Raw genomic sequence first — 13491 nt, 5'->3', positions numbered from 1 at the left:
TTGAGAAATCTGCTGGTAACCTTATGGGGGATCACTTTAAATTACAAGATTTTTTTCTCTTACTGCTTTAAAGATTCTTTTTTTTTTTAATATATTTTACAATTTTATTATAATTTGTCTTGGACAAGTTCTCTTCAAATTGATTTTGTTTGGTTTGTTTGGTGACCTATGAAGTTCATGAAGTCAGATATCCAAATCTCTGCCCAGATTTGGAAAACTCAGCCATTATTTCTTTAGGTAAGTTTTCTTTCCCCCTTTCCATCTGGAACTTTAATAATTTGCAGTTTGCTTCTTTTGCTAGTATTCCATATATCATATAAGCATTCTTCATTCTTTTTCATGTTTTCCCCTTTGCTTCCCAATGATTGGATAATGTCAAAGTTCCTGTCTTCTGCCTCAGATTCTTTATTCTGGCTTGATCTATTTTGATATTGATGCACTCTGTCACAGTTTGAAGTTTTATTCACTGTATTCTTCAGCCCTGGAATTTCTGTTTGATTCTTTTTTTTTTTTTGTCATGATTCCTATCTCTTTCTTAAATTTCTCACTTTGTTATTGTTTTCCTGACTTCAGTGAATTATCTTTCTGTATTTTCTTGTAGCTCATTGAGTTTGTTTAAAATACCTATTTGAATTCTTCATCCAGTACATTTCTGATTTCCATGTCTGTAGCTTTGGCTATAAAAAGATTATTGTGATTCTTTGAAGAGTTCATGTTTCCTTGATCTTTCCAAGTTCCTTAATGTTTTTGTTGCTGTCTTTGCATTTCTAGTGGAAATGGCAACCCACTCCAGTACTCTTGCCTGGAAAATCCCATGGATGGAGAAGCCTGGTAGGCTACAATCCATGGGGTCACAAAGAGTCAGACATGACTGAGCGACTTCACTTTTGCATTATACCTTCTCCAGTCTTTACTAATTACCCATTCCAGTGTGTCCACTCATATATATATATATATATATATATATATTTTTTTTTTTTTTTTTTTCTCCAATGGTATGCTGTAATTTCTCCTGGAAACATGAACTCCCATATAGGCTTTGTCATTCATGGGAGATTTTCCAAGTGTTTTCCAGGAGTTCCCAAGTGTCGCTGAGAGGGGCTGGAGTGTGTTCACAGGCTACTTCAGTCCCAGTCAGGACTGAGGTCGGACTACACACTACCCAATGCATGGCACCTTCCAGGTGCCTTGGTGTATAATGCTGGATCCCGCAACCCTTTTGTGGATGAATGCCAAATTTTTGTTGTTTGGGGGTGCAAAGATGAGGAATATCTTGTTGCCACTACAAATGTTTCTGTTTTTTAAAAACACGGTCCTCATAGAAAAGTGCAAATGTGTTAGAAATGTAAAGAAGAAAATAAAAATCAGTGGTAATTTTACCAGCCTAAGATAAACATTTAAAATGTTGCAGTGTATCTTCTCCCAATCATTTTAGATATATAAAATGTCTTCATAAACATCATTTAAATGGCTGTGCAGTAATCTATAGTAGGTGTTTCAACATACTGTTATATACAACTTGGGTTATAAATACTTTTGCAAAGAATATCTTTGTAAATATTTTTGAGGCATTTGTGGTTATCTCTGATCATGTGTGTGTGTGTGTGTGTGTGTGTGTGAGTGTGCCCACTTTGTCACTCAGACGTGTCCAACTCTTTGCAACCCCACGAACTGTAGCCTGCCAGGTTCCTCTGTCCATGGTATTCTTCAGGCAAAAATACTGGAACCAGTTGCCATTTCCAACTGTAGGGGATCTTCCCGACCCAAGGATCTAACCAGAATCTCTTGCGTCTCTTGCATTGGCTAGCGTGTTCTTTACCACTGAGCCACCTGGGAAACCCTGTCTCCGATTATCTCTGTTTTAAGTGTACTAAGTTTAATTTGGGGTCAAGTGATACGAATGTTTTTGATACACACTGGCCATTTGTCTTTCAGAACATCTACAATTTGTCTTCCACTGATATATAGAAGTACGCTTTTCACTGCATGTTACCAAAATTTAGTATTATTAAGGAATACTTTATTTAAGAGCTCCCCTGGTTGCTCAGCAGTAAAGAATCTGTCTGCAATGCAGGAGATGCAGATTCGATCCCTGGGTCAGAAAGATCTGCTGGAGGAGGGCATGGCAACCCACTCTAGTATTCTTGCCTGGAGAATCCCATGGACAGAAGAGCCTGGCAGGCTACAGTCCATGGGGTCTCAGAGTCGTATATGACTAAATAGACTGAACACGCACACACACTCCTTTTTTTAAACAAATGTTTGTTTACGTATTTGGCTGCACCAGTTGGAGCAAGAGGGATCTTGTTGCGGTATGAGGGATCTAGTTCCCTAATCAGAATTGAACCCAGGTCCCTTGCATTGGGAACCAGGAGTCTTACACTACTGGACCACTTGGGAAGTCCCAGGAATACTTTACATGTAAATTTTCTTCCTTGTTTGCTTTTTTAAGAGGTTGGGTTGCCGAGATATTTTATAGGTCTGAAAAATCAGCCATTTCAGAAAATAATTGGGATTCTTCTTCACTAATAGAAAAATATTAAACAGAAAGAACTAAACCCACGGCTTTCACATTATTTCATATTTTTTTGTGAAATTGTGGAAAAGATTACTACAGCTGTATGAAAAATATTTTAGGGTTTAACACATTCAATGTCAAAAGCAATTTGTGAATAGCAGCATAATATTCCACTAAACAGGTAAATAATTATTTAATTGACCCCCCCACACAGTTGAACATTAATTTTTTTCTACTCTTTACCTGGAAATACTGAGATGAGGCTTCTTGTTCATGAATTGTTATCACCATCTGTGATTACTCTGGATCGATGATGTTTGTGAGTCATGTTATGATTTTTGGCTTTGACTCCTTTAGCATTTAGGTCTGGTAACTAGGTTTCAGGACTTATGTCTGAGCTTAAGTTACTCCAGTGACCGAACTGCTTTAATCCTCAGATCCTTGTTAGCCTCACTTCAAAGTACCTAACCTCTCAATCCTTTACTTTTTACCTATTCCCATTATTCCCTTAAAATCGGGATAATAATCTTTCCAATCTGAAAAAAGACTGTTGTCAGGAAGTTTCTTTCCTGACTATCCCTTTGTTCTCCTAATGTGATGGAAATCAAAAGGGAGTCCTGCCTCCATCACCAGGTTTGTCAAGTCCAGTACTTTGGTCCAGGCAGTTATGGGACCCAAGAGAGGGATATCAAAATATATCCAGCGGAATCAATATGGACACTGGGGAAGATCCTTTTTTGAGAACAGGAGTCACAGGAGCCAGTCAAGGAAATCAAAGTAAGGGAAAGCAGAACCATGAGATCTTAAGCAGAAGCATGAAGGCACCACTGGAGCCCACGCATCCAGTCTAACCCCAAGTCTTGAGTTTGCAAGCAGTGTCAAATCAATAACTTCCTTTCTTGGCTCCAGTTGACTTGTTTTAGGCTTCCTGCTCATTAAAAAAAAGAGCCTCATCAGTCATGTTTGCTGTTAGTATTGAATTTGACTTCTGAAATAGTATATTAAACTAACCCCACTACTTGTTTATTCTGTTTAGGCAGCTGGATATAGAGTTTTATGTAAGAATGGATATCATTATTATTAGAGGACTTTGAGGTTTTTCTTTGTCAGTTTTTTCAGAATAAGCAGTTATGCTAAGTCTAAATTTCTTTTCTCCTAAAATGAAACATCGCCTCAAAATGCAAAGTCAGTGTGACTAGAATAGGTTTTCTGTACAGTTTTGCAAACATTCATTTGTGAGGTGGAAAATATGGTCACAACTGTGATTTGTCTACACATGAAAACCATTTAAGGGCTCCGTTTAGGTTTCCTAGAGTTGCTGTAACAAAGCACCACAAATTGGGTTGCTTAAAACAATACAAATGTATTGTCTCAAAGTTCAGGAGGCTCGGAGTCCAAAATCAAAGTGTCGACAGGGCCATGCTCCCTCTGAAACATGGAGGGGAAATCTTTCTTACCTCTTCCTAGTTTCTGGTATTTGCCATCAATCCTTGGTGCTCCTCAACTTGTAGATGCGTCCCTGCAGTCACACAACCACTTCTGCCCATGTGTTTGCACATCAGTTTCTCTCTGTGCCTATCTGTTGTTGTTGTTGCTCAGTCATGTGCAACTCGTTGTGACCCCGTGGACTGTAGCCTGCCAGGCTCCTCTGTCCATGGGATTTCCCAGGCAAGAACACTGGAGTGGGTAGTCATTCCCTTCTCCAGGGGATCTTCCCGACTCAGAGATCGAACCCCCATCTCCTGTGTCTCCTGCATTGGCAGGCAGATTCTTGACCACTGTGCCACTCGGGAAGCCTACTCCCCGCAAGGACTACGGCCTATTTCCCCTGCATCTGGGCTTTTAGATTTGCTTTGACCAACAGAATGCTCTGGAAGGGACTTCCCTGGTGGTCCGGTGGCTAAGACTCCGCACCTAGGTTCAATCCCTGGTCAGGGAATTAGATTCCATACACCGCAAGTAAGACCCAGCACAGCCAAATAAATAAATATTTTTTTAAAATGCTGTGCAAGTGATGTAATGCCACTGCTAAGTCTAGATCTCAAGATGCCTTGCAGCTTCCACCTTCTGTCCTACTGGCCCGAGAGTTCTGTGTGAACAAGTCTGAGAGAGGTTACTGGAGAAGTCATTGGCTGAGATCTGAGGGGCCTCAGCCAACAGCCAACACCAGTTGGCAGGCATGTGACTGAGGCTATCTTGTCCTGTGCAGACCTAGCTGAGCATTGGAAGCTGGTGCCAATGCTGCATGTGTGACCTCAGAGAAAACTAGCAGAGCTGCCGAGCTGAGCTCAGCCCAGATTACTGGCCTACAAAATCAAGAACAAACAGAATGGCTATTGTTTCAAGTGACTAAATTTTGGATTGATTTTTTTTTACACAAGAAAGACATGATTGCTACCGTAGGTTGGGTGTCAGAAGCTGGAGTCTTCTGTTGTTTGTTATGTCAATCACCTCAGGTAAATTACTTAATTTTAAGAGCTCCTGCTTCTTTCTCTATAAAAAAATATAAAACGTGGATATTTCACTAGTCTTTTGCCATACGTCCCAGGTTTCAAGTTTTTAGTTCCAATTGAATAAAAACCCAAAGTAAAGAGGTAAAAAGAATAAAAGGAATTTAGCAGCGTAAGAAACTGAAAAGTCCAGCATCTGACCTGGGTTTAAGTAAGATTAACCCAAAGACACAAGTGATGCTATCAGAAGCTTGTTGGCCCCTAGCACTCCCACACCCCACCCCACTTTCCTCTGTGTCAACTTCACCCCAAGCAGGTTCTTCCCAAGCCTTCCTGCTTCTCAAGCCTGAAGTTCATCCAGCTTGGATAAACCCAGGAGGAAATTTGACTTTCACTGGACCAGGTAGAAACAGGTGGTCATATCTAAGTCAGTCAGGCCAGAAGGTTGAGATGGTCCAAACAGTCAAGCTGGGACACGTGAGGTGAGCCAGTGAGATGGAGAGGCAGAGGGTAGAGATGGGGGGAAGAAGGGGTTAGGCTTTCCAAGACCATCTGGGAGATTAGCACAAAGGAAGGTGGAATGCATTTCTTAGAAGAAAAGAAATGGGAGCTGAGCAGGTAAAAAAATAACAGATGTTCACTCCTTATTTCTAAAGCTTATTAAGAAGATAACAGTAATAGTTTATGTTTATTAATTGCTTATTAGGAACCTGACACTGCTCAAATTATTTTGTTCTGTTTAACTCCTTCTAATCTTCTCAATTTAAGTGTAGGTGTAGTTATTATTCCCTGTTGACACATGGGGAAACTGAGGCACTCAAGTGATGAAAAGTTAAGTGGTTAAGTTGCCCACAGTCAAGCAGATATAAGTATCAGAATCCAAAGAGATTGGCTTGGGAGCTGTTGCCAACTATCAGTCTGTACCCAAAACAGGGGCCTTCCGAGTGCTCTGGTGGTAAAGAATCTACCTGCCAATGCAGAAGACACAAGAGATGAGGATTCAATCCCTGGGTCGGGAAGATCCCTTGAAAGAGGAAATGGCAACCCACTCCAGTATGCTTGCCTGGAAAATCCCATGGACAGAGGAGCTTGGAAGGTTACAGTCTGTGAGGTCGAAAGGAGTTGAATACAACTTAGTGACTGAAGATGAAATACTCAAAAGAGATCAACAGCACTATGATAGGAAGAATTCTAAGATGATCCTCAAGATTCTTACCCCTGGTATATAATCCTCTTCTTATATGGGTGAGACCTGTGAATGTGAAAGGATAGTCACTCCTTAATTAGGTTACATCATATGGCAAATGTGTTGGAATTGTCATTCCCAAAATTCCTTCACAGCAAACTGGAGGGAGATTCTCTTGTTTTATTTATTTTTTTAAAATTAATTTTGACTGGAATACGGTTGCTTTGCAATGTAGTGTTAGCTTCTACCATACAACAAAATGCATCAGCTATACATATACATATATCCCCTCTTTTTTGGATTTCCTTTCCATTTAAGTTACCGCAGAGCATAGAGTAGGATTCCCTGAGCTATACACTAGGTTCTCATCAGTTATCTATTTTATACATAGTATCAATAGTGTGGCTTCCCTGGTTGACCAGTGGTAAAGAATCCGCCTGCCAATACAGATGACCCAGTTTCATTCTGTTTCATGTCTCAGTAACATTCCACTGTATATATGTACCACAGCTTCTTTATCTATTTCTCTCTTGATGGACATTCAGGTTGCTTCCATGTCCTGGCTATTGTGAATAGCGCTACAGTGAACATTGGGTTTGTGTGTCTTTTGGAATTACAGTTTTCTCTGGGTGTATGCCCTGTGGTGGGATTGCTGGGTCATATGGTAGTTCTTTAATACTTTGGCCACCGGATAGGAAGCGATGACTCATTGGAAAAGACCCTCATACTGGGAAAGATTGAAGCCAAAAGGAGAAAGGGGCAGCAGAGGATGAGATGGTTAGATGGCATCACCTACTCAATGGACATGAATCTGAGCAAACTGGGAAATAGTGAAGGACAGAGGAGCCTGATGTGCTGCAGTCCATGAAGTCACAGAGTTTGACATGACTGAACAACACAACAACAAATACTAACTCTATTTTTAATTTTTTTAAGGAACCTCCATATGGTTCTCAGAAATGGCTGTATCAATTTACATTTTCACCAACAGTGCAAGAGGGTTCCTTTAACTCCACACCCTCTCCAGCATTTATTGTTTGTAGATTTTTTAAATAGTTCTGACAGGTGTGAGGTGATACTTCATTGTAGTTTTGATTTCCATTTCTAGTGCAAATTGATTAGTCGAGCATCTTTTGATGTACTTAGTTGATCATCTTTTCAAGTGTTTGTTGGTCATCTGAACATCTTCGAAGAAATGTCTATTTAGGTCTTTCATCCATTTTTTGGTTGGGTGGTTTGCTTTTTTGATATTGAGCTGCATGAGCTGTTTGTACATTTTGGAGATTAATCCTCTATCAGTTGCTTCATTTGCAAATATTTTCTCCCATTATGAGGGTTGTCTTCTCATTTTTTTTAATGGTTTCCTTTACTGTACAAAAGCTTAAAAGTTTAAGTAGGCCCCATTTGATTATTTTTATTTTCATTTCTCTAGGAGGTGGGTCAAAAAATATCTTGCTGTGATTTATGTCAAAGGGTATTCCTGCCTATGTTTTCCTGTAGGTTTATATATAGTGTTTTACATTCAGGTCTTTGATCCATTTTGAGTTTATTTTTGTGTTTGGTGTTAGGGAGTGTTCTAATTTCATGCTTTTACATGCACCTGTCTAGTTTTCCCAGCACCACTTATTGAACATTCTGTCTTCTCTTTCTTGTCTTGTTGGTTTTAAAGAGATAAGATGTTACATTGTTAGGGGGCCATGTGGCTGGGACCGGAATGCAGCTTCTAGCTGAGACATACTTCTAGCCAACAGCTATTAGAGCAAGAAAATAGGGACCTCTAAACAACTCAAGTCATAAAATGAAAGCAAGAAACTGAATTCTGTCAATTATGTGAATGAGTTTCGAAGAGGATCCTGAACTCCAGAAGAGAACCTCTGGCCAACATCTTGATTTCAGCCTAGGGAGACCTGGAACAGAGGCACCCAGTTAGGCTGTAGCCCAGCTTCTGATCTACAGAGCCGTGAGATAATAAACGGATACTAGATTGTTTTAAGCCACTAAGTTGGGGAATAATTTATTACCAAAACCAGCACCTTCTGTCTACAGCCTTATTTTCACCCGGGGTAGATAAGCACTCCCAGGGCTGTTCACACCTTTGTTGGCACTCACAGGCTCCTTCACACCAACCACCCTGGAGTGCTCTCTGTATGATGCAGCCCCTGACATCACCTGGGGGGAGGGGGTCGTAATCAGCAGGTGAGAGCATTGTCAGGTCCACTGCCTGTCATTTTGTGCTGCTAACACTTGACACAATGTCTGGTGTGTAGGAACTGTTCTGTAATTGGTTGTAGAATGAATGAAAACGCTTCTCATGCGGTATGCCTGTAACATTGTATTTTATCATGGAAACTGATGGACCTGGGTTGTGGGCGGGTGCTTCCAAGAGCAGTTTCTGGTATACTTCAGCCTAGGGCCACCATAGTCATCAGCCCAGACCTAATTAAATGTTAATTTTGATTGTGGGCCTTCTATGTTTTAAGGGTAGTGCTAATTCACTCTCCTAACCCATGGGAAGTTTTCCCTACTCTGAAGTCATTTCTCCTCATCCCACATTTCAGTGTCTTCTCAAACCATCATTTCTTTGCCTTTCACGTCTATGGAGGCAGACAGACCTGAATACCTTAGCTTTGCTTCTCACTGGCTGGGGATCTGTTATTTTACGCCTCTGTGCATGGTTACTTGTCTACAATGGGGAGAATAATTCTTACAGCTCTAAGAACTGTTGTAGGGTTTTGAGGGAGTGAATCCTTACTTTGGAAGGTCCACACACGTCATGGGCCTCCTCTTTTTGTTCATGGCTGTGTCCCCAGTGGCCCCTTCCCTTCCTCAATAATTGCTCAATGAATTTATAGAATGAACAATTTAGAGAAATAATTTAGCACAGTACCTGGTAGATGGTACGCATTCCACAACCGGCAGTTTTTATTATGTTATTTTGCAGAGGAAACTCACTAGGGTATGTCTATCCAGGTGTTCTGTCCTGATTCAAATTCCAGAGATTTCCCCGTTTTATCACTCAGTTTTTAACGAGCTACTCAAGACACGCAGGGGTCCTATGCACCTCTCTGAAAGCTCCTACTGACCAATGGACATCCCTTAAACACAACACCCCCAAGAAAACTGACCCTCTCTGAGCATTTATGGGGGAGTCGGGATTCGAACAAAAGCAGGAAGGGCCAAATGCCAAAGCAAACAAACGATTCGTTCTCCACCCTGGGGGAGAGTGTTCTCCCCCGTTTTGCTAAAGATAGAGCGCGGGCCCTCCCCGGGAACTTCCTGGCTTTTATTAGTTCGTAATCCCAAATGTAACTTTTCAAAGGTTTTTCTTTTGGAAGTGTGGGTGTGAAAGTGCTTCCCTAATAACATCTTGCGGGAGGCTCTTGAACATCTGTACTTTTGAAAACCTAGCATCCGGTTGCCTGTTTGGGTGGGGGACCCTGCGGGGTGGGATGAAGCAGCAGGGGCAAGTTAACAACAAGTCTAGATGGCTTTTAAACAGAGGCAGAAAAATTAGGCAAAAATTACAAATGGCTAATTACTTTGGCTCAGTTACACGTTTAATCAAAAGCCTGCCTCCCCCACTTTTAGCACCGGCGTTAAGAGGGGAAAAGAGGGCGCTTAGAAGTCTAAGCGATAAAGATCTTTCTCTCCACGAACTAAGGGACGAAACTCATTACAGATAAGCCCTGTACTCCCATTTCCCTCGCATGCCTCTCCACGATTGCTAAAGAGGTTGCCGCTCCCCGCGTAGCTGCCAGGAAATCGGTCCAGCCCCGCGGCGCAGCTTTCACCCAGCCGGGGGTAAGAGGCGCACTTCCTGCGTCCTCCCCGCCACCAGGCTGGAGTGCGGGAACCTTCCCTCCTCTTGTGGGGCGGCGAGTTGGGAAAACTCGGCCACTGATCAGCCGTGGCGTGGGGAAAGGGGGCGTGGGGCTCGAAAAGGCTGGATCTTGCAAGCCTAGGATCGGTATTCCTCCCCTCCCCCACGCCTCCCCAGCCGGGAACAAGGCCAATGGAAGCCCGAAAAGGAAAAAAAAAAAAAAAAAAAAATTAAATTGCAAAGTGGAGCCGGAGTGCAAAGGCCGCTCAGCTTTGTTTCCTGGCGGGGGAATTCGTCGGGCTGGGGGCGCGAGCAGGGAGAGCAGGGGGCAAGCAGGGCGCGCCCCGCCGTGGCGCTGCCAGGGCGAAGAAACCCAGCCTAAAACCTTGCCGCCCTATAAACGCAGCTGGCCGCCTCTTCCTCTCCTCAAACCCGAGCCGGGGTCCCCCCGAGGCTCACCATCCGCGAGCAACGCAGACGGGGGCGGAGGGAGACCGAGTCAAGCCCGCTCAAAGAGTGGCGTCTTTAAGAGCTCGAAGGACGGGAAACAGGCAAAGACGTCGCCCCGCGAAGGCAGTCGCCCTCCTCCCTCTCTCCGAGACCCGACCAGAGCGGGTCCCCAGTCCCGAAACTGCCCCTGCCGGCTCAGCAGCGCGCGGGGAGAACCTAGTTGTGGGAAGCCCGAGAGGCGGGAGCCCCGCGCTGCAGCTTTAAGAGCTCGGGGCGCGCGCGCCCGCGACCGGCAGCCCGGCTGCGCGTCCCCGTCGCCGCCGCGCGCCCACTGCTCGCGCGCCGCCGCGCGTCCCCTGCTCGCTCGCTCGCCGGCTTTAAAGTCTCTGCCAGGATCCATGCTCACATGTTACTTCCTGTATGGAGGCATGGCTAGTTTGCAGCCCCGCGCTCCCCGATCCTCCCCAGCTCGCGCCAGAGCCACAACTTTCAGGAGCATGGACTGAAGGCGCCCTCGCCCCTGCGCCCCTCTGAGATCCTTTGTGTTTTCCTCGGTTTCCTCCGGCTGTTCTATTTTGGGGGCTCTTCGCTCTCCCCCCGCCTCTACCCTCCCCTTCCCCGCTTGCAAACATGCCTCCTTCCTTCCCGGGGCCCTGGAAGGAGCTGCCTGCCTGAAGCTCGGAGACGCCGCGCCGCGCTCAGCCCCGCCGCCGCCCGCCGGCTCTCGGGCTCCGCTGCCGACTCAAGTTGGGGATCTTCGGCTACTCGCCGCCGTCGCCGGCGGTCTCTGCCTGCCCGGGGCTCCGGGCATCGCCGCCGCCCGCCGACTCCTCGCCCTGCCCGCTCGACTCGCTCCTTTTTGAACATAAAGCAGCCTTTCTCCGCCGAGGATCGTCCCCAGCGTGGCTCCGCGTTCTCGGCCACTTTTTGAGATTTTCCGGGGGGCGCTCGGCGGCTTCCCGGATTCCAGGGGGGACTCGGGCCGCCGAGCGCGGGGGCCCCGTAGAGCAGGCGAGCAGGCGTAGAGCCGGGGCTCAGCGGAGGCTCACACCGAGGCAAGAACTTATTCAACAAGTTTACCCCCCCTGCCTTTCTCTTTTCGATGTGCGTTTTCGGACATGCGGAGGTTACTGGAACCGTGTTGGTGGATTTTGTTCCTGAAAATCACCAGTTCCGTGCTCCATTATGTCGTGTGCTTCCCCGGTGAGTGCTGACCGCCGAGGGGACGCGGCCCTGGCCAGCGCGCAAGGGGGAAGCGGAGTTGCCGCCGGGGCTTGGAGCTCAGGCGCCCGTCCCGGGGACCCCGGAGAGGGTTAAGTGGGGGTCGAGCACCCGGGGAGGAAAGAGGGATCCGCTCCGCTGACTCTGGCGGCGTAATTTAGGGAGGCTCGTGATTGGGAAGGGTGGAAGCAAAGAGCTGGCCGGGGAGAGGAACGGGGGCCGCAGGGGTCTATCTCTCGCTCGGCTTTGGGGGCCTGGGGGAGCCGGAGTCGGAAGAAAAGACTCGTTCGCTGCTCCGCCGCTGTGCAGGAGAGCTAGAGCTCTGAGGCTGTTGGGGAGAGTGGGGCCATGGGGAGGATGCCTCTGTGGGTTTGGGGGGATGCCTCTCTGGGTTTGGGGGGGCCCTGGGTGCGTTCTCCGCTCACGAGAGGATTGAAGGAGCTCAGAAGGGGGGATTGGATTTGTTGCTCCGCGACTCTTTGGAGGGGCTGATGTTCGGGGAGTGGAAGCTGGAGGCTCTCCGTGGAGGATTGGGGATGTCGGGAGCAGCCTGCGTTCGGGTCTCGGGGGTCAGGGACGACCTCAGCTCGGGGCTGGGGCGCGGGCTGCGCTTCGGTGCTGGCGCGGGGACCTGGGCGCGGTGGGAGAGCAGGGAACAGGAGGTTTAGGGAGATCCGTGACTCCTCATCCCGGGCCCGCGGCCCCCTTTGCTTGGCTGGGCTGCTCGGGCTGGGGCGTTGGTGGGGGGCCGGGTCGGCGGCTGGGTTGCTGTTCGCGCCCGGGCGTATTTTTTCTGTCTCGAGCCCTGCCTCGCGCCCTGTCTACCTGCGTCTTTGCCTTTTTGCAGGCTGTTTGCAGCTGGCGGACCCACACCCGCACCTTTCTGGTCGGGTTAAGACAGGAACACTGTTGACCATTGATGAAGATAATAAATCACCACACGCAGGGTGTGCGGCTCGGCGATCCTCCACTTCCAGCCCTCCATCGGCCGACCCGCCTTCTTTCTGCTAGGGGAGGGCAGAGGCCAGCTGCCTCCCTCTTTCCTCTTGCAGCCCCCTTTACACCAGGCTGCAGCCCTGAGCTCCCTTGAATCTGTCCGACTCCCTCTCCCCAGTGGAGGCCACGTCCCCTCTCCTAGTCGGGGACGGGGTGGGAAGAAGGGGACCATTCATATTTAATCCTTTGCTCTCCTAAGGACAGGGAAGCCCCCGTTTTTCTGCCTTCTCATCCACCAGCTCCTGGATATTCGGAGGTGGGGGTTATCCAGAAAAAAAGGAACGTTCCCCCCCCCCCCATGTTTGTGCTCCCCCTGGCCACAGCCGCCTGTCCCCTGGTGGCCCGAGCGCAGATTTTGGTGCAGCGGGTCCCCCAGCGGCGTCCTGCGCCCTGGAGCAGCGTGCGGGCGCTCTTGCTTGCTCTCGGGGATTGGCAGCGAGGGCCCCCTTTGCAGGCAAGTGGGTGCCTCGAGGGGCAGAGAGGCAAAGCGCGGTCTTTTCTTCGGCACCCCGCTTTTCCCTCTGCGCATCCTCCTGTCCCTGGACCCGCACAGAACTCCTGCCACAGTCCTGAATCCCAGCTCGAATGCGGAGCCAGGACGTGTGTCCACACTCGACCCGAGGCCTGGGTTTGTCCACCAGGCTCCTGCCTCCACAGGGGGCTGGAGGGGGTTTTGGCATTTACTCCTAAACATTCCCTCCACCACCACTCAGTATTTGTGTTAAGCATCTGCTCCTTCTAGACTCTTCTTTGCCGTGGACTTGCCGGCAGAGTGGGCTCAGAAGCACACACACTGGGGTTTAGCTTTGTAAGGGTCACGCTTTAATGGGGGCAGCGGGACGCAGCCAGA

The 13491-nt window shown here is 47.4% G+C and overlaps 1 protein-coding gene across 3 annotated transcripts in view; it reads left to right on the top strand.

Annotated features, from left to right (window-relative positions):
- Positions 1-10831: 10831 nt before the first annotated feature.
- Positions 10832-13491, top strand: part of PTPRG (protein tyrosine phosphatase receptor type G) — a 755472-nt gene continuing 752812 nt past the window's right edge. For all 3 annotated transcript variants that reach the window (XM_065933358.1, XM_065933359.1, XM_065933357.1), the window contains exon 1: positions 10832-11627. In XM_065933358.1, the coding sequence (XP_065789430.1) occupies positions 11543-11627 (85 nt within the window). In that variant the 5' untranslated portion in view covers positions 10832-11542. The remainder of the gene's footprint in view (positions 11628-13491) is intronic.

This window comes from Muntiacus reevesi, chromosome 4 (assembly GCF_963930625.1).
Source record: "Muntiacus reevesi chromosome 4, mMunRee1.1, whole genome shotgun sequence".
Taxonomy (NCBI): Eukaryota; Metazoa; Chordata; class Mammalia; order Artiodactyla; family Cervidae; genus Muntiacus; species Muntiacus reevesi.
Note: the sequence above shows the minus strand (reverse complement) of the source record. Positions and strands in the feature narration are given on the sequence as shown.